This window comes from Saccoglossus kowalevskii, chromosome 18 (genome assembly GCF_978046115.1).
Source record: "Saccoglossus kowalevskii chromosome 18, keSacKowa6.1, whole genome shotgun sequence".
Classification (NCBI taxonomy): Eukaryota; Metazoa; Hemichordata; class Enteropneusta; family Harrimaniidae; genus Saccoglossus; species Saccoglossus kowalevskii.
This window is the reverse complement of record NC_140658.1, coordinates 6,107,481-6,134,387: the sequence shown is the minus strand read 5'-3', so window position 1 is coordinate 6,134,387 and position 26,907 is coordinate 6,107,481. Positions and strand designations below refer to the sequence as shown.

General features: G+C 32.0%; 1 protein-coding gene across 1 annotated transcript; it reads left to right on the top strand.

The window, feature by feature from the left end:
- Positions 1-1,667: 1,667 nt before the first annotated feature.
- Positions 1,668-18,031, top strand: LOC144351786 (uncharacterized). Its single transcript, XM_078009104.2, has 4 exons — positions 1,668-2,759; positions 15,297-15,447; positions 16,677-16,818; positions 17,629-18,031. Exons 1-4 carry the CDS (start codon positions 1,750-1,752, stop codon positions 17,733-17,735), a joined length of 1,410 nt encoding a protein of 469 aa, XP_077865230.1. The 5' UTR covers positions 1,668-1,749; the 3' UTR covers positions 17,736-18,031.
- The last annotated feature ends 8,876 nt before the right edge of the window (positions 18,032-26,907 follow it).

Genomic DNA, 26,907 nt, shown 5'->3' with positions numbered 1-26,907 from the left:
ATTATGGTTACATTGCAGTCCTTGTTACTTACACGCACCACATTATGGTTCCATTGCAGTCCTTGTTACTTACTCGCACCACATTATGGTGCCATTACAGTCCTTGTTACTTACACGCACCACATTATGGTTCCATTGCAGTCCTTGTTACTTACACGCACCACATTATGGTTCCATTGCAGTCCTTGTTACTTACGCGCACCACATTATGGTTCCATTGCAGTTCTTTTTACTTACGCGCGCCACATTATGTAAACTCATAGTAGCTGTTGACATAGATAGGAAAGTAAATAACACCGAATGAACAGCATGATAAAGACTATTGTTTCATGTCTATGTTGATATAAGCCGTCAATTCAATTTAATGTTCACAATTTTCCAACCATTTCGGAGCAAAAATTGGTCAACACGTCACAATCAACATTTCTGGGGGAGGCAAGAAAACACAACTCGATGTTATTTTCTCATTGTCCGTGTTTTTGAATGGTGGTGTCTTTCAGCCGATGGAAATAAACCGTTGCCAAGTTACAAAGCAAATACGTCACCTGGCGTTGACATTGAATACACAGTGATTTACATCAAAACTAGGACGGTAGTTCAAGTTACATATTTGTAAACGCAAGTCGCGGTCATGGTGATCTATTTTGTGTCGTTATTTATGATAATATAGCCAAACGTTGGACAATAATGAAATCAAATACAGATTTTATTTATTTACATATAATTAAATTACCAAGACGAATGTCATAGTTGTTAATTCATTCTGATCACGGTGGCTTATATAGATGTTGGTCAAATAATTACTGAATCGAATGGCGTGTGGGGTGTCAGCAGTTAAGGATTATGACGTCACTGTTCGATTTAACCACCGGAGTGTTTTAGTGTCGTTTTTTTTATTGGCAGCACCAATAAAAAAAAATCATGGACTGATGCCAGACTACGTCCGTAGATAGGGGTGTCAACTTGGCAGTGAATCTATTGCGGTGGCGCAGCGAAGGAATTTAGTGGGTCAAAGACAGCGGCGAGGGCGCTTTCCAGTGTGGTCCATAAATTGATATTACGAGGTCGACGACAAGCGTACATCTGCTGCACCATACATTGTGTGAGTGCAATTCAACCATTTACAGACACGCCTCTTATTTTTAAACATGCCCATATTGAAGATAAATTATGTGAGTTGGCACTCCTGATTTAACTGACGATACGGCGGTGTACAGGTGTAATACTCAGTCTATTATTTTCTGTGACAGTCAAATCTTTACTGGTACTATAGCTAGGAATGAGCGAGGAACGTGTGCACGACAATTGATGGACACTGACACATGTACAGATTCGATAAGAGGAGCGTTGGTACTGGGAATTCTTATTACGATCCTAACTACCTGTTGGAGCGTCACATTTCCACTGTGTCCCGCGACCCATAGCTACATACGCCGGGAAGCCTATACATGACGTGCAATTTCTGATGTTTTGGTGATTACGCCGAGACCACCAACGAGGGTGCCCGTAGTGAGTCCTGACACATACACGTATCAGATTTGCTCTGATTTTATATTTAAAAGTATGTATTGTGAAACGTTTAATTTTTACACACGCACGCCATGAAAAGTATTGTTCCACACGTCAATTAAGGTGTATGGTGTATACCTTTTTTGCTGCCACATCTGACTGTGTAGTGACACAACAGCGGGGTTGGTGTTCGAATTCCTCTGTCGACGTCGGATTTAACTGCATACGTACGTAGCGGACATGAAATCTCACCGTCGACCAAACTGGCTCTCGCGTCGTGTGATGCCCAGGACTCGATCCGTAGTCAATCTGCCGCGGTTTTCACAACTCAAGAAAAATCGTTTTTTAACAATGTTCGTAGTGATTATTTTCTGGACGTTTTTCACGTATATCATGCTATCCAAGGTTTTACCTGCTGTTCCTGGTATGTTGTCTGAAGACGGAGAAGTTCATTTGCACGGTCGATCGCCCATGCATGCATCGCACGACATTGACCTTGACAAAGAAATACCCATTGGCATGTTTGCGCCATTAAACATGGAGAAAAGGGAGCCATCTAGCGGTCAAAAAGCCAGTGATAAGTATTTACTGCCAATATTACTAGGTAACCAAGGGCTGAACAATCAATTAATTGGTTTTAAGATGTCGATGGCGGTTTCCATGTATACAAACAGAACTTTGGTTTTAGCGCCATTTTTTGATGAACGCAAAAACACTGTACGCATGCGCAAATTGCAAGACGTGATTGACGTCACCCAATTTCGAGAGTTGCTTCCGACTGTCTCCATGGAACACTACAACAAAGTTTGCAACGGGCGTGTGGAGGCGCTGTTCAGCGGAATAAATATGTCCAACCACTTAACGCAAGAACAATACAACGGCTATTTAAAATCCATCAACTCAAAAGTCCGAGTTTTCAAAAACTTGACCGGTGCCATGATACCAGATTTCGAGAAAGATCGCAAAGTATTAATCGAACTTCCCCCTGATCTCAAGAGCGGACACCTCTCGCTTAAAACGTCAAAATTTAAGAATTTGTTCGAGTCTGACTCGAAATGTGTTGGTATCGCATACCCGTACGGTTTGATGGTACGTTTTTACTACTACGATTACGTACCGGTGTTCGCGCAGTACTTACGCCGACCAAACGAAATCAGACAGATGGCGGATTCCTTCATCTGGGAAGTCATTAATTCCCGCAACTTTCTTGGTATACATTGGAGATTCGATGACGAATGGAAAAGAACATGGTAAGATATTATGTAAATACTTTTCTCCACTCGCTTGTCGAGGCATGGGGTCTATATGGCCGCCGAGATCTCATTGAGAGCGAGGTAGCAACGAGACTTGTTTTTGCCTCTCAAATCGTATTCTATTTTCCCCAGTCTTCGCGCCCACTGTTACATTTATCATGTTTAGATAGAGCTGGGTAGCAGTGGATACGATGATGAAAGAGAATGAGAACACTATCTGAGGGGGAAAAGCCTCGCGCACTCGAGGTCGTTACGTTATTATTATAACGGCGATCGAAAATTTATAATGATTTGTTTCTGAGTAAAATGAGAGAAAAAATACTTTATTTTCCATGACAGGCTTTGGATTACCCCAGCCCATGAATACTTACCGGTGAAGTAGTGGAGGTTTATCAGTAATCTTCTAGAAGTTTTTTTTATTTGTTTTCATGCAACCCTTGACTATTTTTTTCTTGGTGTACGTTTCTTCATTGTACTTGTCTAATTGCTACAAAGCTCACATCTCGTTTACACACACAGTTATTATATAGAGTGTAAATTAAACCCACGTTAGTCGAAATGTGGAGTGGGTAGGGGTTCAAATACTAGAGTACGGGGTCTCCCCTACAATTTAAACCATGGGAGGTACGACTTTTACGTACTGAGCTATTGAGGAGTCGCTTAGACGAACAATGCTAACCAACGAATTGAAATATGCTTTCAATTTTAGGATTATGTATTGAATAATTAATGAACAATGAACTGTGTGTCATCTAACTGTTCATTCATTGTAATGTGTGTAGCTGATCAGTCACATTGTAGGATTGTCCCCGGATTGTCGTGAATTGTCTCCTCGGTTGTCTCCTCGGAGTCTCCGGTTCGTCGTGAATTGTCTTCTCGGTTGTCACGAGGAGTCTCCGGTTTGTCGTGGATTGTCTCCTCGGTTGTCACGAGGAGTCTCCGGTTTGTCGTGAATTGTCTCCTCGGTTGTCACGAGGAATCTCCGGTTTGTCGTGGATTGTCTCCTTGTTGCCGCGGGCTGTTTCGGGTAACCATGAACTGAACATATATTAGTATACAAACAGTAATTCACCATATATTAGTATACAGATAGTAATTCATCATATATTAGTATACAAATAGTAATTCATCATATATTAGTATACAAATAGTAATACACCATATATTAGTATACAAATAGTAATACACCATATATTAGTATACAAATAGTAATACACCATATATTAGTATACAAATAGTAATTCACCATATATTAGTATACAAATAGTAATACACCATATATTAGTATACAAATAGTAATTCATCATATATTAGTATACAAATAGTAATTCACCATATATTAGTATACAAATAGTAATTCACCATATATTAGTATACAAATAGTAATTCACCATATATTAGTATACAAATAGTAATTCATCATATATTAGTATACAAATAGTAATACACCATATATTAGTATACAAATAGTAATACACCATATATTAGTATACAAATAGTAATACACCATATATTAGTATACAAATAGTAATACACCATATATTAGTATACAAATAGTAATTCACCATATATTAGTATACAAATAGTAATTCACCATATATTAGTATACAAATAGTAATACACCATATATTAGTATACAAATAGTAATTCACCATATATTAGTATACAAATAGTAATACACCATATATTAGTATACAAATAGTAATTCACCATATATTAGTATACAAATAGTAATACACCATATATTAGTATACAAATAGTAATTCACCATATATTAGTATACAAATAGTAATACACCATATATTAGTATACGAATAGTAATACACCATATATTAGTAATTCACCATATATTAGTATACGAATAGTAATACACCATATATTAGTATACAAATAGTAATTCACCATATATTAGTATACAAATAGTAATACACCATATATTAGTATACAAATAGTAATACACCATATATTAGTATACAAATAGTAATACACCATATATTAGTATACAAATAGTAATTCACCATATATTAGTATACAAATAGTAATACACCATATATTAGTATACAAATAGTAATACACCATATATTAGTATACAAATAGTAATTCACCATATATTAGTATACAAATAGTAATTCACCATATATTAGTATACAAATAGTAATACACCATATATTAGTATACAAATAGTAATTCACCATATATTAGTATACAAATAGTAATTCACCATATATTAGTATACAAATAGTAATACACCATATATTAGTATACAAATAGTAATTCACCATATATTAGTATACAAATAGTAATTCACCATATATTAGTATACAAATAGTAATACACCATATATTAGTATACGAATAGTAATACACCATATATTAGTATACAAATAGTAATTCACCATATATTAGTATACAAATAGTAATACACCATATATTAGTATACAAATAGTAATACACCATATATTAGTATACAAATAGTAATACACCATATATTAGTATACAAATAGTAATTCACCATATATTAGTATACAAATAGTAATACACCATATATTAGTATACAAATAGTAATACACCATATATTAGTATACAAATAGTAATTCACCATATATTAGTATACAAATAGTAATACACCATATATTAGTATACAAATAGTAATACACCATATATTAGTATACAAATAGTAATTCACCATATATTAGTATACAAATAGTAATACACCACATATTAGTATACAAATAGTAATTCACCATATATTAGTATACAAATAGTAATTCACCATATATTAGTATACAAATAGTAATACACCATATATTAGTATACAAATAGTAATACACCATATATTAGTATACAAATAGTAATACACCATATATTAGTATACAAATAGTAATTCACCATATATTAGTATACAAATAGTAATACACCATATATTAGTATACAAATAGTAATACACCATATATTAGTATACAAATAGTAATTCACCATATATTAGTATACAAATAGTAATACACCATATATTAGTATACAAATAGTAATACACCATATATTAGTATACAAATAGTAATTCATCATATATTAGTATACAAATAGTAATACACCATATATTAGTATACAAATAGTAATACACCATATATTAGTATACAAATAGTAATTCATCATATATTAGTATACGAATAGTAATACACCATATATTAGTATACAAATAGTAATTCATCATATATTAGTATACAAATAGTAATACACCATATATTAGTATACAAATAGTAATACACCATATATTAGTATACAAATAGTAATTCATCATATATTAGTATACGAATAGTAATACACCATATATTAGTATACAAATAGTAATTCACCATATATTAGTATACAAATAGTAATACACCATATATTAGTATACGAATAGTAATACACCATATATTAGTATACAAATAGTAATACACCATATATTAGTATACAAATAGTAATACACCATATATTAGTATACAAATAGTAATTCACCATATATTAGTATACAAATAGTAATACACCATATATTAGTATACAAATAGTAATACACCATATATTAGTATACAAATAGTAATTCATCATATATTAGTATACAAATAGTAATTCATCATATATTAGTATACAAATAGTAATACACCACATATTAGTATACAAATAGTAATACACCATATATTAGTATACAAACAGTAATTCACCATATATTAGTATACAAATAGTAATTCACCATATATTAGTATACAAATAGTAATACACCATATATTAGTATACAAATAGTAATTCATCATATATTAGTATACAAATAGTAATTCACCATATATTAGTATACAAATAGTAATACACCATATATTAGTATACAAATAGTAATACACCATATATTAGTATACAAATAGTAATTCACCATATATTAGTATACAAATAGTAATACACCATATATTAGTATACACATAGTAATTCATCATATATTAGTATACAAATAGTAATACATCATATATTAGTATACAAATAGTAATTCACCATATATTAGTATACAAATAGTAATACACCATATATTAGTATACAAATAGTAATCCACCATATATTAGTATACGAATAGTAATACACCATATATTAGTATACAAATAGTAATTCACCATATATTAGTATACAAATAGTAATTCATCATATATTAGTATACAAATAGTAATTCACCATATATTAGTATACAAATAGTAATACACCATATATTAGTATACAAATAGTAATACACCATATATTAGTATACAAATAGTAATTCACCATATATTAGTATACAAATAGTAATACACCATATATTAGTATACAAATAGTAATCCACCATATATTAGTATACGAATAGTAATACACCATATATTAGTATACAAATAGTAATACACCATATATTAGTATACAAACAGTAATTCACCATATATTAGTATACAAATAGTAATTCACCATATATTAGTATACAAATAGTAATACACCATATATTAGTATACAAATAGTAATTCATCATATATTAGTATACAAATAGTAATTCACCATATATTAGTATACAAATATTAATTCACCATATATTAGTATACAAATAGTAATACACCATATATTAGTATACAAATAGTAATTCACCATATATTAGTATACAAATAGTAATACACCATATATTAGTATACAAATAGTAATCCACCATATATTAGTATACGAATAGTAATACACCATATATTAGTATACAAATAGTAATTCACCATATATTAGTATACAAATAGTAATTCACCATATATTAGTATACAAATAGTAATACACCATATATTAGTATACAAATAGTAATTCATCATATATTAGTATACAAATAGTAATCCACCATATATTAGTATACGAATAGTAATACACCATATATTAGTATACGAATAGTAATACACCATATATTAGTATACGAATAGTAATACACCATATATTAGTATACAAATAGTAATTCACCATATATTAGTATACTAATAGTAATACACCACATATTAGTATACAAATAGTAATACACCATATATAAGTATACAAACAGTAATACACCATATATAAGTATACAAACAGTAATTCACCATATATTAGTATACAAATAGTAATTCACCATATATTAGTATACAAATAGTAATACACCATATATTAGTATACAAATACTAATACACCATATATTAGTATACAAATAGTAATTCATCATATATTAGTATACAAATAGAAATTCACCATATATTAGTATACAAATAGTAATTCACCATATATTAGTATACAAATAGTAATTCATCATATATTAGTATACAAATAGTAATACACCATATATTAGTATACAAATAGTAATTCACCATATATTAGTATACAAATAGTAATACACCATATATTAGTATACAAATAGTAATCCACCATATATTAGTATACGAATAGTAATACACCATATATTAGTATACGAATAGTAATACACCATATATTAGTATACAAATAGTAATTCACCATATATTAGTATACAAATAGTAATACACCACATATTAGTATACAAATAGTAATACACCATATATTAGTATACAAATAGTAATACACCATATATAAGTATACAAACAGTAATTCACCATATATTAGTATACAAATAGTAATACACCATATATTAGTATACGAATAGTAATACACCATATATTAGTATACGAATAGTAATACACCATATATTAGTATACAAATAGTAATACATCATATATTAGTATACGAATAGTAATACATCATATATTAGTATACAAACAGTAATTCACCATATATTAGTATACAAATAGTAATACACCATATATTAGTATACAAATAGTAATACACCATATATTAGTATACAAATAGTAATACACCATATATTAGTATACAAACAGTAATTCACCATATATTAGTATACAAATAGTAATACACCATATATTAGTATACAAACAGTAATTCACCATATATTAGTATACAAATAGTAAATCACCATATATTAGTATACAAATAGTAATACACCATATATAGTAATTCAGTAATATACAAATAGTAATTCACCATATATTAGTATACAAATAGTAATACACCATATATTAGTATACAAATAGTAAATCATCATATATTAGTATACAAATAGTAATGCACCATATATTAGTATACAAATAGTAATACACCATATATTAGTATTCAAATATTAATACACCATATATTAGTATACAAATAGTAATACACCATATATTAGTATACAAATAGTAATACACATATATTAGTATACAAATAGTAATACACCATATATAGTAATTCAGTAATATACAAATAGTAATTCACCATATATTAGTATACAAATAGTAATACACCATATATTAGTATACAAATAGTAATTCACCATATATTAGTATACAAATAGTAATACACCATATATTAGTATACGAATAGTAAAACACCATATATTAGTATACAAATAGTAATTCACCATATATTAGTATACAAATAGTAATTCATCATACATTAGTATACAAATAGTAATTCACCATATATTAGTATACAAATAGTAATTCACCATATATTAGTATACAAATAGTAATACACCATATATTAGTATACGAATAGTAAAACACCATATATTAGTATACAAATAGTAATTCACCATATATTAGTATACAAATAGTAATTCATCATACATTAGTATACAAATAGTAATTCACCATATATTAGTACATAGATAGTAATTCACCATATATTAGTATACAAATAGTAATTCATCATATATTAGTAAACAAATATTAATACATCATATATTAGTATACAAATAGTAATTCATCATATATTAGTATACAAATAGTAATTCACCATATATTAGTATACAAATAGTAATACACCATATATTAGTATACAAATAGTAATTCACCATATATTAGTATACAAATAGTAATTCACCATATATTAGTATACAAATAGTAATCCACCATATATTAGTATACAAATAGTAATTCATCATATATTAGTATACAAATAGTAATTCATCATATATTAGTATACAAATAGTAATTCATCATATATTAGTATACAAATAGTAATCCACCATATATTAGTATACAAATAGTAATTCACCATATATTAGTATACAAATAGTAATTCATCATATATTAGTATACAAATAGTAATCCACCATATATTAGTATACAAATAGTAATCCACCATATATTAGTATACAAATAGTAATTCACCATATATTAGTATACAAATAGTAATTCATCATATATTAGTATACAAATAGTAATTCATCATATATTAGTATACAAATAGTAATTCACCATATATTAGTATACGAATAGTAATACACCATATATTAGTATACAAATAGTAATACACCATATATTAGTATACAAATAGTAATTCACCATATATTAGTATACAAATAGTAATTCATCATATATTAGTATACAAATAGTAATTCATCATATATTAGTATACAAATAGTAATTCACCATATATTAGTATACGAATAGTAATACACCATATATTAGTATACAAATAGTAATACACCATATATTAGTATACAAATAGTAATTCACCATATATTAGTATACAAATAGTAATTCATCATATATTAGTATACAAATAGTAATTCATCATATATTAGTATACAAATAGTAATTCACCATATATTAGTATACAAATAGTAATACACCATATATTAGTATACAAATAGTAATTCACCATATATTAGTATACAAATAGTAATTCATCATATATTAGTATACAAATAGTAATTCACCATATATTAGTATACAAATAGTAATCCACCATATATTAGTATACAAATAGTAATTCATCATATATTAGTATACAAATAGTAATTCATCATATATTAGTATACAAATAGTAATTCATCATATATTAGTATATAAATAGTAATTCATCATATATTAGTATACAAATAGTAATTCACCATATATTAGTATACAAATAGTAATACACCATATATTAGTATACAAATAGTAATTCATCATATATTAGTATACAAATAGTAATTCATCATATATTAGTATACAAATAGTAATTCACCATATATTAGTATACGAATAGTAATACACCATATATTAGTATACAAATAGTAATACACCATATATTAGTATACAAATAGTAATTCACCATATATTAGTATACAAATAGTAATTCATCATATATTAGTATACAAATAGTAATTCATCATATATTAGTATACAAATAGTAATTCACCATATATTAGTATACAAATAGTAATACACCATATATTAGTATACAAATAGTAATTCACCATATATTAGTATACAAATAGTAATTCATCATATATTAGTATACAAATAGTAATTCACCATATATTAGTATACAAATAGTAATCCACCATATATTAGTATACAAATAGTAATTCATCATATATTAGTATACAAATAGTAATTCATCATATATTAGTATACAAATAGTAATTCATCATATATTAGTATACAAATAGTAATTCACCATATATTAGTATACAAATAGTAATTCACCATATATTAGTATACAAATAGTAATCCACCATATATTAGTATACAAATAGTAATTCATCATATATTAGTATACAAATAGTAATTCATCATATATTAGTATACAAATAGTAATACACCATATATTAGTATACAAATAGTAATTCACCATATATTAGTATACGAATAGTAATACACCATATATTAGTATACAAATAGTAATACACCATATATTAGTATACAAATAGTAATTCACCATATATTAGTATACAAATAGTAATTCATCATATATTAGTATACAAATAGTAATTCATCATATATTAGTATACAAATAGTAATTCATCATATATTAGTATACAAATAGTAATTCATCATATATTAGTATACAAATAGTAATTCACCATATATTAGTATACAAATAGTAATTCACCATATATTAGTATACAAATAGTAATACACCATATATTAGTATACAAATAGTAATTCATCATATATTAGTATACAAATAGTAATTCATCATATATTAGTATACAAATAGTAATTCATCATATATTAGTATACGAATAGTAATACACCATATATTAGTATACAAATAGTAATACACCATATATTAGTATACAAATAGTAATTCATCATATATTAGTATACAAATAGTAATTCATCATATATTAGTATACGAATAGTAATACACCATATATTAGTATACAAATAGTAATACACCATATATTAGTATACAAATAGTAATTCACCATATATTAGTATACAAATAGTAATTCATCATATATTAGTATACGAATAGTAATACACCATATATTAGTATACAAATAGTAATACACCATATATTAGTATACAAATAGTAATTCACCATATATTAGTATACAAATAGTAATTCATCATATATTAGTATACAAATAGTAATCCACCATATATTAGTATACAAATAGTAATTCATCATATATTAGTATACAAATAGTAATTCACCATATATTAGTATACAAATAGTAATTCATCATATATTAGTATACAAATAGTAATTCATCATATATTAGTATACAAATAGTAATTCACCATATATTAGTATACAAATAGTAATTCATCATATATTAGTATACAAATAGTAATACACCATATATTAGTATACAAATAGTAATTCACCATATATTAGTATACAAATAGTAATTCACCATATATTAGTATACAAATAGTAATTCACCATATATTAGTATACAAATAGTAATTCACCATATATTAGTATACAAATAGTAATACACCATATATTAGTATACAAATAGTAATCCACCATATATTAGTATACAAATAGTAATTCATCATATATTAGTATACAAATAGTAATTCACCATATATTAGTATATAAATAGTAATACACCATATATTAGTATACAAATAGTAATACACCATATATTAGTATACAAATAGTAATACACCATATATTAGTATATAAATAGTAATTCACCAAATATTATTGTACTTCATGACCATGACAGCTAATCAGATTACCGTATTAGAGGTTGACATTTTTGTGTGTCTACCTCTTGCCATAATTGTATGTTAACCTCCATCCGGGTACCTTCCTCCTCAATTTACCTGATTTACGTCAATAACTTGTCAGGGGAACAAGATACGCAGCAATATTCGTGAACTGATTGGTTTGCCAGGTTACGTTTACTATTTGACTATCTTAATAGAGAGAAAAACTAGGATTTTGTAGCGATTTCGCGTGATTTTTAATCAAGCTTGTCGTGCGTTCGCCAGGGCGTCCAGCTACGCGCTTTGAGACATTCGATCTGCGATTGCGTAGTTCGTCGACCAAAAATAATCTGATAGTTGTGGGCTTTGCCGTGTGACGGCATCGTTTTGTTTGATTTTGTTACGTATTTTGTGTGTTTTGACAGTATATTGACGTACAGTACAGTGTACAGTGTATTTGTTGAAAGAGAATGGTGTTGACATAAACCTATACTCATGCAGTGTGCAGCTCTGTGTACGGCTCGTTTCAGTGTTTTACATGTAATACACCATATATTAGTATACAGATAGTAATTCACTGGGACGAAATGTAGCGTATAGCTGCGCACAGGATGGCGCCGGATGTTGTTGCAAAAATCAATTCTTCGTCAGGCTGAAGCTGTTGAAATTAAGTTAATCAAAACAACCATGAAAGTGAAAAGGCGTCCATGATAAAACTTAATAGAATTCAATCACTGCTCTTGAACTCTTACAACTTGTATATTTGTTTTCGAACATGCATTCAGATCTACAAGCGTGAACTGAAGTTTGCCATGATTGAATACCATAGTTTCTGTTTTAAGATTTATTCGGTATAATAGTACAAATGAGCACCCCCAACAGCGGTGGACATACAGTTTTAGAGACCCTCGGTTGACAATGAGCGCTTCGGTTCGTTAAAACTGTATGTCCATTTCTATTGGGGTGTTCATTTGTATAGTATAGAAATTGGCCATTGCTCCTAATTTGAAAAAAATGTCACAAATCAAGAAATACCACTCATTCAACACTTTCCAAGCAATATGAATTGTCATTCCCTAATCACCAGATAACGATAATTTTCTGCTTAACACTGGAAATGTTTCGTGTATCAAATCCCTGTGGCAAAATGGAGAGAAATGAATTACAAACGGGGTTAACGAAATCGTTTTACAAAGTATTAGAGCATTTCAAATACTTCGATATAGCGGAGTTATTCCTTTGTGAGATGCACCATGGGAATACCACAATGCACTTCATTTATTTAATATATTGGAGACTAGAAATCTATTTTTAATGGGTTTTTTTGAAAATACATACGAACATAAAAACTTTATTTTAAATTGGGGACCATGTCGGACATGTTGTTCAGCCTGCGCCAATGAAATAATTTCTAGATACAATGAAATACTGTCACCATGGAAATCAATAACAAACAAACAAAGATATAATAAATATTTTTCCGCGTGTAATTTTCTGTACTGGTTTAGATCCATAATATTGAAAATATAAACATTTACTTTTCATTTCGGGCTTGAACTCCTCATTCCTCTATAATACCAGTTTTTAAAAGAAAAGTTGATTGCAAAAATATATTGATTTAATATAAGAAGTTCAACATAAATTACGCATTGTATTTGTGTATTATCATTATGGCAAATTTAAAGTCTCCACTGCGACGTGTTGGACATCATTTACCCATAATACATCACGATCACGTTGATACTAACGATTACATCATCGTTTTGCCACGTCATGATGGTTGACAGATCGGGAGAGTGTCAGTATCAATAACCTACAATATTTAAACTTACACGTCCCATAACATTTAAATATTCCACTTTTCTTTTCATAAGTTTTATCACAAAAGCTAAAAATATTTGAATCGAATGATGTTAGCCTTAGCGTGGGAAGGGGATTTGTGCGCACAGTGCTGCTGCAGATTACGATGAATAAACAAGAAAACGATTCACCCACACACAATAGTTATATCACACGCAATAAGCAATCGCTCACAGGGAGTGTCACTGAAACGTGTACAATAAATAGACATAAAGTATTGTCTGAAATCATGTACCCATATAGATGCCTACAACAACGCAATCTGGTAACAGCCTATACCGTAAAAGCGTGACATGCACGAGGGTTAGTGAGAGGGTTAGTACATTCAATCGTTGACAAAGGTCATTTATACAAAATTGTGGTTCGCTTCGCAAAATGTAACAGCTCAAATGTAAGATTTTCTCTACAGCGTCAATGAAATTCTATTCTATTCTATTCTATTCTATTCTATTCTATTCTATTCTATTCTATTCTATTCTATTCTATTCTATTCTATTCCATTCCATTCCATTTCATTCCATTCCATTCCATTCTATTCTATTCTATTCTATTCTATTCTATTCTATTCTATTCTATTCTATTCTATTCAATCGGGAACAAAAATAGTTTTAAAAAATGTTGAGAAGTTTTAAACATGGAATGTATATACATGCAATTAATATGTCAATTCCATGCAGGTGTAATAGCGGTGTTCACGATGAAAATGTTCGACAGAATTGCAACAGTTTGATGATGTCCAGCGAGAAAGCAATGGTAGCTAAAATCATGAAGATAATGAGAAACCAGTCTATATCGTCCGCGTACCTAGCGACGCCCCCAACGACTCAGGTGAGAAATGAGTAATTTACTTCCGAAAGCGGCATGTAGATTCTATGACGTAACGTTGATACTGGAAGCGTATTTACATATGGGATGAATAATAGTTGACGCAGTTATTGTATTTTTTACGTACTATCCCCCCCTCCCACCACACACACATTTTGCTCCTAAACCACACTTGTTACATCACACAATTGTTTCTAGCGATGTTTATTTCACTTCCCCTACGGTGTTTGCCAGAGCCACATAGCCATTCTGACTGAATCTCCTAAGGCAGACATTTTCTGTTCAGACAAAAAGAAGCACTATTATTGAGGTGCTATCATGTTAAAGCGGGGGAGTCGTCACCTGCGCATGCGTCAGATGGCCATAGCGTGTAATTGTTTACAAACAAGCGTCTATCCATGAGCCTTTGCGATTTTAGCATGTGTTTTTATCATGTGTTTTAAACTTTAGAGTGCAACTTTCTCCTCAATGAAGGTGAAAGTGTGTGTTGACGAAGATGAGGCATTGGACATTGGCCGTGTGATTCGAGTTAGTTAACCGCCGCCTCCTCGGGGTTTTATTATTCACCTCGGTTGATTCAAATTCGAAAACACTTTGAAGTTGGCGGCTATCTATTGCATAATCAGATTCTATTGAAAATGTGTGATGTTTTCGGTTACTTTCATTTATTTCCATGTTGGGTGACTGTACTGGAAAACAATATCTTGTTACATTGTAAATACTAAATTATTGAACTAAATTTTTGATTATTTCGTGTTGTTTATTTATTACTGTAAAGGGGTTAATTATTCACTGGGTTTTAATTTTACTTATTTCGCTGACTGGAAAATGCGCTAAACCCAGTGAATATGTAAAATTTAGCATAGAACACATTATCTAAGTGATAAAACCGTGAATTTAAAACCCACTGAATGCCTGAAATGGCAAATCAGTGATATTTAAACCCAGTGAAAATTAGTCATTTTACAGTATGTGTGTTCATCGTTTAATTATTCGTTCGTTTGTTTTGTGTTTGTTTGTTTGTTTATTTGTTCGTTCATTTGGCTATACGTTCATTTGTTCTATCGTTTGTTTGTTTGTTTGTTTGTTTGTTTGTATCGTATTCATTCGATTAGCAATTTAGACAAATAATATGAAGACGCCGACATAATATACACACAATTGCGCCCCTTTCCAATTCCCACAAATATTAAACATGGAGTACTAATTTAATTTGATTTTGTTACTTATAGGATAGATTTGTAATCGAATTAAAACAAGAAGTCCCCAATGTATACAGTCGAGATGATCTCCTTGGAATATCCATATTGGGACTGGATTTCGATTTAGATGACAATTTTAAGCTTTCTTTGCTGGAACAGGAAATATGTGCCAGTAAGTTCCATTGCGAGCCGTCACTAGGCGATGTATGCAATGCCGATTCGCAAAGTACGGTCACGTGAATTGTTCATATTTAAATACGCAACTATCTCCCCTTGGTTGCGCCCTCTAGTGACTGGCATTTATGTGACGTCAAAATGGCGTATATGGTGAAACAAATGTAGTTAAAATCAACAACTGTGTTCGTTTGTGTAGTCGTTTGTCATCCAGAATATAGTGAAATTTCTTTAAAACTTAACCTTCGTTTGTGGACGAATACAGATCAAATCGATATCGATGCTTTGAACGATATTAGTTGTCATCGTTTACGTCGTAGAAGCGTTTCGACAATTGAGGGCGCTAATTACAGGACAGGTGTTGATCGTATGGTGCGTTTTAACAGAGACACTAGAAAAGACATTTTTTAGTGTCTTTGGTTTTAACTTATATTTTTTTTAATTGTTGGGTAAGGATGAAATGCACTTTTCAACCAACCTGTGCTACGTTTTGAGAAATGGTATTCAAGAGATATCATAGAAATTCCAAGGTCATTCAATTTGAGTATGTTATACTGAAAATAAACAAATTCATATATATGTGTGTGTGTGTGTGTGTGTGTTCCCCACAAATAGGAATAAAGGTGTTTGGATCTCATCTTGGCGCATGCATATCATGGTGGCGTCAAGCGACTTACTATTGTTGTCAACGAACGAACATTGTCAAGGAAATAATACTCAATTCAGTTTCTCCTCGTTGACTGTTGTCTGATATGTTTGTTCTAGCGTTGCTCCTAATATATTTATTTGTTTATTTGTGTTGTTATAGAGTCAGCTGTTTTCATCGGTAGCCGGATGTCAGCGTGGTCGGACATCGTAGCGGAAGACAGAAACTACAAGAATCGGCTGTACATGCCTGATATTTTCAAAGACTAAAGCTAAAACTGTGGTGGCACCCTCCGTTTGACAGTCACAACAGCGCCACCACGCTTACTCAAGAAACGTTTCGTTGAACGCAGATGTATTGCCAAGGTCAAACTGTTTTACCACATATACCTGAATATGACGAGAAAGCCTGAAGCACGCCCTCAATGACAATATACTTTAGAGGAGTTACTTATTTTCTGTTTAATTAATTTATGCGAAATGTGGTCGTGACTTTGGTGTCATTAAGTGTAAAGTATTTGAACAAGTGTATGCTAGATAATCAAGAACGGAGAGAGTAGTATAAAGGAGTGTCGTGATTGACTTGGTCCACGCGCTATGACGTCATTTGTTTACCAGCTAGCATGCGCATGTCAACAACCAATGCCGTGTACGGAACAACACAAATTTGCTACAGCGTTTGTTCTATTAATTATAATAATTAACAGCAGTAGCGAACAACGCCACTAAGATGCGAAGGACTGTTCTTGTTTGCCGGTCACTACATAGTACTCCTACAATACGTCCATACCGGGGAGGCGTCTTCAAACATAACTGCCGCGTGACCTGCTAAACTTATAGAGTACTATCGAAGGCATATGCATTTTAATGACACGCATGGAATATGCAAATAAGTAGAAATAAGAAGTATGGAGTGCAGCCCTTAGAAATCCCATAAAATTCCACGTTATATCCGTCAAAATAGGGCTACGGCCTAAAATGATGACCAATTTGATCATAAATTGGTAAACTTAGGGGGCTTCTTGTGAACTTGAACTTACAAAATATATTGCGGGTATTTTAAGATATAATAATGTCGGGTGAAGTGTATACTTGCTAAATTATTATAAATTGCGAAAAACGGTTCTTTGTCATTTTTATTGACATACGTCCATGTACACACTTCATTCAATACCATACACACAGATGGTAGGGCATTATGATATAGTTTAATATTCACTCTAACATTAAAATTAATTTATGTATTTATTCACTCATAAGCATATTTCACATTAATACTAAGTGTGTTAGTATGAATGTCTCGCAATACATTGGTTCAAAAACAATTTATCCTTAGTTCAAAGCGTGGTGGTCGTCGCGCTGCGCATGTGCGACATTTGTGTTGATAAACATTGATTTTCCCACAATCCAATGCGCTCTTCAAATGAATATCACAAGTATGAGGTTTAACGTGGGCGCGACTTGCACTGAATACCACCGGTGACTCTTTTGATACCTTCTAGTCACCTACAATTACCCAATTAAAGCAAAGACACTCTTTTTCTAGTGTCTTTGATTAAAGCTTGAAAACATCTCAGTTAGTACTCACTGATCTGCGCAACGGTCAAAGTCGCTACTTTGTTTATATGAGACACATATATCTCGCGCATGCGTGGCGCGACGACTACCGACCGCCCTTTAATGATTGTTTTGAAAGAAAATTCAAATAATGGAATATAATGCCTCGTAAAAGTAAATAATGGCATGTAATGCTTAATAACCCAATCAATGATATGTAACTTATCATAATAATATCATAACATGTACTGCGCATTATTGTAATATAATGTAATATCAAGTAATTTTATGTGATGTCAGATGTAATATAATATTATGTAATGTTATATAATGTGGTGTCATGTCAAGTAATGTATTTTAATATAATGTAATGTAACGTAATGTAATATAATGTAAAGTAATTTAATGTAATGTAGTATAAAGCTATATCATGTATATACTTTTAACGATTGCAGGAATAAGACGTAATGACTGCCCTCAGTAAATATCCACGCAATTCAACATACAACCCGTACGGTACGGAAGCCTAGTAAAGCCAAATTCAAAGCGTAAGAAATATCTGGAAATTTCGACTTAGCATCTCGATATTTCGATATGACATCTCGAATTTCCGTCTTAGTATCTCGAAATTTCGACTTAGTATCTCGATATTTCGACATGACATCTCGAAATATCTACAAGTTGGAATTTCGAGATACTAAGTCGAAATTTCGAGATGTCACGTGACGTTGTAAGTCGTACTGGCTGCACATCACACCTAAAAAGTAACAACTAATTCGTTTTCCAAGTCTAAAAATTATAAGACATATTTTAAAGGAAAGAAGCAAGTCACAGAGATTGTTGAATGAAATCACGAGACGCCATTGTCAACAGTGAGATTAATCGTATTTCAACATGATCCTTTAAAAGCGACGCGATATGGTTCCCACGTATACAACGCGTGTAAGATACATTGTTTTCACGAAACCACAACTGTGGCCTTTAAAGCGGAAGATTCGTAACCTGCGCATGCGTCAGATGGTTATAGCGTGTCATTGTTTACAAACAAACGTCTTCCTATGGGTCTTGACGTTTTTAGCGTGTATTGTTATCGTCGCTTGGGACTCAATTCCCGCGCCTGCGCAGGTGACAAACCTCCCGCTTTAAGAACATAATAATTCGTTTTGGTGATTGTACTACAACTAGAGATACCATTTCTGGCCCGCTTTTTCGGGCACACAACACAACACATATACGGAGTGTAACCGTGGTGTGGTATCTGAGGCATGGGCCGGGAGCATGGGCAGCGTTTGCCGAATTGTAATGAACAGGTTCCGATTCATAACGAACACATACGACCGAATATGTTGTTACATTTTACGTTTTAATTTATTCGAATAAATGATTTCTTCTACATTCATTGAATTATATTCTTTATGGGAGAATTCTTACTTGTAATAAAACGTGAAATTTTTCACATCTAACATTGTGGTTTCAAGGAGACTATACGAAATAGAACACATATCACGTCTTGATACAGCCCGAAATCACGAATCAAAATTAGAGGTTTTGATGACGTCATATTTTTAAATTATCACACGACAATGCACTCTCTCTTGCAGAGTCTTCTTGACCTAGGGAGCCACAGAGAGCTGCAACTAGACTCTGCCACAGGCGACATTTTACACCAAAATTGTTGGTATTCCGCGTTTTTTTTAATTCATTTGTTTCTGATATCCTAAGCTTCTGTTGAAAAAAATGTGTGTTATTTAAAATAAATATGTCAAATATTTTTACATTCAGTGCTAAAATCTTTTCAAAATGTTAAAATAATGAAAAAGTAGATCGTGCGGTAGGAGACGTAGATGTGAATCGTCAGTTAAAATCGTCTGTGCGTTCGCGTCGTTGCCTCGGGGTGACGCGGGCGCCTCGCGCCTGCCCAGTTTTCGTTCGCCTGCTATATGACGTCACAACTGGGCGATGTTAGAAAAGAGATAGCGAACTAGGAAATCGATAAGTACAAAAGTGTTTAGGTAATTTTCTCAAACATAAAATGCCAGTGGGCGTGATTTCAAAATAAATTTTATACATTTTATACGATTTTCGCTTGCATAGCAACCGACCAATACATCTACTTTCTGCCACGTCGTTTGGGGCACCCTCACGGAGCGACGCGAACGCACTCATGGCAAAGCAAAATGTAGGTCCGGTCATTAATATTTAAATTAGCCTGTGGCAGAGACTAGAGGGACGTTCCCTGGCGACTACCTAGCTTAGTGATAAAACACCCATAGTATCTGCGACGGAGAATGACGACAATGTAAACCTCAATTCGCGAGTAAATTCATTTTTACGAAAAGTCCAGATTTAACTAAATTTGTTTATTTCTGATGATGACGATTCATTACTGTTTAAAGCGGGGGAGTCGTCACCTGCGCATGCGTCAGATGGCCATAGCGTGCCGTTGTTTACAAACAAGCGTCTACCCATGATCCTTTGCGTTTTTAGCGTGTGTTGTTATCGTCCCTTGGGACTCAATTCCCGCGCTTGCGCAGGTGACGACCCTCCCGCTTCTTCACTCTCCTGTATATAGCAAAATGCAATATCAAACTTTCAAATATTTAAAGTTATCCATAAACAAAACGACTGGGCGATTCCAATGCTTAATATTTCAAATTGAATTTGATCTTGGTAGAACTTGGTGGCCTTTGAATCGTCGCAAATCAGAACATTTTTAAAAGGCGGACTAATTTGTATCACCAGTCGGGCTGGATGTCCAAGAAAAAATGCTCACTTTGTCATAGAATAAAGATTTACAGTTAGTTATTCCCGAGTTCGCATTACACTGGTAAAGGCTCGGACGCTTTCACGTCATGTTAGCTGTAAGGTAAGAATTCGGACTGTTATGGCTGTTAGAATATTAAGACCATTAAGGATATTAGGTGTTGGGTTAAGAATTGTGGTAAGACACTCAAGACTATTGAGTTAGAACACGATTATATATGCTTAAAGCCTAATTAATTAAAATCTGGAGGCCATTAGTTGTCTGAGGGCGCTCTTGGGTCCTTCGGAGAGTAACCCCCCCCCCCCCAATCTGTAAAATCCAACGTCTGGCTGTCATCATGAGGTGTTTGATACGGGACTAAATGCGACTGATACAACACGCATAAAATGCATTGTTTAAACAAAATACGAACACGCACCGCATGAACACCACTAATCCTCTATTTAACATCACATACAGTTCATGTAATTAATTCAGTATACAATGCAGGAATTATTTTCTCACTAATAACCAGAGAAGCGAAACAAATGAAAGTTCGGTGACCGAGCTTATGCACATGCAGCTGACACACCAATAGCATGCGTTCAGCGCGTGTAAAGAGCATGAGCTGTTATCATCCATGTTATAACACAAGAAAACAACTTTTCGAAATGGACGTCGTGCATACAGTCGCTTAAAATCCAAACTCAATGTGTTTCTGTGTTACTGGTGGGGAGTAAAAAAAATACACTGGTCCCCCCCCCCACTGCAACAAGATGTCAATCATCGGTTCATCCCTCTTGACAATAACAAGACACACCGTCAATGCGATGCCGTAAACGAAAACATACTCATTAAAAAAATCAATAGAAGGCACATATGTGTTTGAATATAAAAAAGAACGGCAAACATTAAAGCGGCAATAGCTGTAAATACCAATATTTTTTTTCTCAAAATTTTATTTTAAATAAAGTATTTCCTGTGTCACTAGTCTAAGAGCTAACTTGTAACAGCCATCGCCGAAATGTGAACACGGAAAGCATAGCACATATGCTATATACACTGATATTTCCCCGCCCCTTACAAAAATAGAAAAAAATCCCTCAACAAAAATCCCTTGGAACAGCTTCTCTGATGAACAGCTCCATTGGCTGCACCTCTTTGTGAGTTGGTAATACATTCTCATCTGTGTGAGTTGGTAATACATTCTCATCTGTGTGAGTTGGTAATACATTCTCATCTGTGTGAGTTGGCAATACATTCTCACCTGTAAAAAATGGTAATACATTCTCATCTGTGTGAATTGATAACACATTCTCCTCTGTGTGAATTGGTAATATATTCTCATCTGTGTGAGTTGGTAATACATTCTCATCTGTGTGAATTGATAACACATTCTCCTCTGTGTGAATTGGTAATATATTCTCATCTGTGTGAGTTGGTAATACATTCTCATCTGTGTGAGTTGGTAATATATTCTCATCTGTGTGAGTTGGTAATACATTCTCATCTGTGTGAGTTGGTAATATATTCTCATCTGTGTGAGTTGGTAATACATTCTCATCTGTGTGAGTTGGTAATATATTCTCATCTGTGTGAATTGATAATACATTCTCCTCTGTGTGAATTGGTAATATATTCTCATCTGTGTGAGTTGGTAATACATTCTCATCTGTGTGAGTTGGTAATATATTCTCATCTGTGTGAGTTGGTAATACATTCTCATCTGTGTGAGGTGGTAATATATTCTCATCTGTGTGAATTGATAATACATTCTCCTCTGTGTGAATTGGTAATATATTCTCATCTGTGTGAGTTGGTAATACATTCTCACCTGTGTGAATTGGTAATACATTCTCATCTGTGTGAATTGATAATACATTCTCCTCTGTGTGAATTGGTAATATATTCTCATCTGTGTGAGTTGGTAATACATTCTCATCTGTGTGAATTGGTAATACATTCTCATCTGTGTGAGTTGGTAATATATTCTCATCTGTGTGAATTGATAATACATTCTCCTCTGTGTGAATTGGTAATATATTCTCATCTGTGTGAGTTGGTAATACATTCTCATCTGTGTGAGTTGGTAATACATTCTCATCTGTGTGAGTTGGTAATACATTCTCCTCTGTGTGAATTGGCAATATATTCTCATCTGTGTGAGTTGGTAATACATTCTCATCTGTGTGAGTTGGTAATACATTCTCACCTGTGTGAATTGGTAATACATTCTCATCTGTGTGAATTGATAATACATTCTCCTCTGTGTGAATTGGTAATATATTCTCATCTGTGTGAGTTGGTAATACATTCTCATCTGTGTGAGTTGGTAATATATTCTCATCTGTGTGAGTTGGTAATACATTCTCATCTGTGTGAGTTGGTAATACATTCTCCTCTGTGTAAGTTGGTAATACATTCTCATCTGTGTGAGTTGGTAATACATTCTCATCTGTGTGAGTTGGTAATACATTCTCATCTGTGTGAGTTGGTAATACATTCTCATCTGTGTGAGTTGGTAATACATTCTCATCTGTGTGAATTGGTAATACATTCTCACCTGTATGAATTGGTAATTCATTCTAATCTGTGTGAATTGGAAATATATTCTCATCTGTGTAAGTTGGTAATACATTCCCAGTTGTGTGAGTTGGTAATACAACCTTAGCTGTGTGAGTTGGTAATACATTCTCATCTGTGTGAATTGGTAATACATTCTCACCTGTATGAATTGGTAATTCATTCTCATCTGTGTGAATTGGAAATATATTCTCATCTGTGTAAGTTGGTAATACATTCTCAGTTGTGTGAGTTGGTAATACATCCTTAGCTGTGTGAGTTGGTAATACATTTTCGGCTGTGTAAGTTGGTGATACATTCTCATCTGTATGAGTTAGTAATACATTCTCAACTGTGTAAGTTGGTAATACATTCTCATCTGTGTGAATTGGTAATATATTCTCACCTGTGTGAATTGGTAATTTATTTTCATCTGTGTGAATTGGTAATATATTCTCATCTGTGTCAGTTGGTAATACATTTTCACCTGTGTGAATTGGTAATTCATTCTCATCTGTGTGAATCGATAATATATTCTCACCTGTGTGAATTGGTAATTCATTCTCATCTGTGTGAATTGGTAATATATTCTCATCTGTGTAAGTTGGTAATATATTCCCACCTGTGTGAATTGGTAAGATATTCTCATCTGTGTGAATTGGTAATATATTCTCATCTGTGTAAGTTAGTAATACATTCTCGGCTGTGTGAATTGGTAATTCATTCTCATCTGTATGAATTGGTAATATATTCTCATCTGCGTGAATTGGTAATATATTCTCATCTGTATGAGTTGGTAATATATTCCCATCTGTGTGAGTTGGTAATATATTCCCATCTGTGTGAGTTGGTAATTCATTCCCATCTGTGTGAATTGGTAATATATTCTCATCTGTATGAGTTGGTAATACATTCTCATCTGTGTGAGTTGGTAATATATTCCCATCTGTGTGCGTTGGTAATTCATTCCCATCTGTGTTAATTGGTAATATATTCCCATCTGTGTGAATTGGCGATATATGCTCATCTGTGTGAATTGGCGATATATGCTCATCTGTGTGAATTGGTAATATACTCTCACCTGTGTGAATTGGTAATTCATTCTCATCTGTGTGAATTGGTAATACATTCTCATCTGTGTGAGTTGGTAATATATTCTCATCTGTGAAAGTTGGTAATATCTTCCCATCTGTGTGAATTGGTAATACATTCTCATCTGTGTGAATTGGTAATATATTCTCATCTGTGTGAATTGGTAATATATTCTCATCTGTGTGAATTGGTAATACATTCTCATCTGTGCGAATTGGTAATACATTCTCATCTGTGTGAATTGGTAATACATTCTCATCTGTGTGAATTGGTAATATATTTTCATCTGTGTGAGTTGGTAATACATTCTCATCTGTGTGAATTGGTAATATATTCTCATCTGTGTGAGTTGGTAATACATTCTCAGCTGTGTGAATTGGTAATATATTCTCATCTGTGTGAGTTGGTAATACATTCTCATCTGTGTGAATTGGTAATATATTCTCATCTGTGTGAATTGGTAATTCATTCTCATCTGTGTGAATTGGTAATATATTCTCATCTGTGTAAGTTGGTAATACATTCTCATCTGTGTGAGTTGGTAATATATTCTCATCTGTGAAAGTTGGTAATATCTTCCCATCTGTGTGAATTGGTAATACATTCTCATCTGTGTGAATTGGTAATATATTCTCATCTGTGTGAATTGGTAATATATTCTCATCTGTGTGAATTGGTAATACATTCTCATCTGTGCGAATTGGTAATACATTCTCATCTGTGTGAATTGGTAATACATTCTCATCTGTGTGAATTGGTAATATATTCTCATCTGTGTGAGTTGGTAATACATTCTCATCTGTGTGAATTGGTAATATATTCTCATCTGTGTGAGTTGGTAATACATTCTCATCTGTGTGAATTGGTAATATATTCTCATCTGTGAAAGTTGGTAATATATTCTCATCTGTGTGAATTGGTAATATATTCTCATCTGTGTGAGTTGGTAATACATTCTCATCTGTGTGAATTGGTAATACATTCTCACCTGTATGAATTGGTAATACATTCTCATCTGTGTGAATTGGTAATATATTCTCATCTGTGTGAATTGGTAATACGTTCTCATCTGCGTGAATTGGTAATATATTCTCATCTGTGTGAGTTGGTAAAACATTCTCATCTGTGTGAATTGGTAATATATTCTCATCTGTGTGAGTTGGTAATACATTCTCATCTGTGTGAATTGGTAATACATTCTCACCTGTATGAATTGGTAATTCATTCTCATCTGTGTGAATTGGTAATATATTCTCATCTGTGTAATTTGGTAATACATTCTCAGTTGTGTGAGTTGGTAATACATCCTTAGCTGTGTGAGTTGGTAATACATTTTCAGCTGTGTAAGTTGGTGATACATTCTCATCTGTATGAGTTAGTAATACATTCTCAACTGTGTAAGTTGGTAATACATTCTCATCTGTGTGAATTGGTAATATATTCTCACCTGTGTGAATTGGTAATTTATTTTCATCTGTGTGAATTGGT

Excerpts from the sequence above, each read along its gene's own strand:
- LOC144351786 (XM_078009104.2), top strand. The coding sequence starts at position 1,750 with ATGAAATCTCACCGTCGACCAAACTGGCTCTCGCGTCGTGTGATGCCC. Across the intron at positions 2,760-15,296 it reads GACGAATGGAAAAGAACATG|GTGTAATAGCGGTGTTCACG; the intron begins GTAAGATATTAT and ends AATTCCATGCAG. Across the intron at positions 16,819-17,628 it reads GGAACAGGAAATATGTGCCA|AGTCAGCTGTTTTCATCGGT; the intron begins GTAAGTTCCATT and ends GTGTTGTTATAG.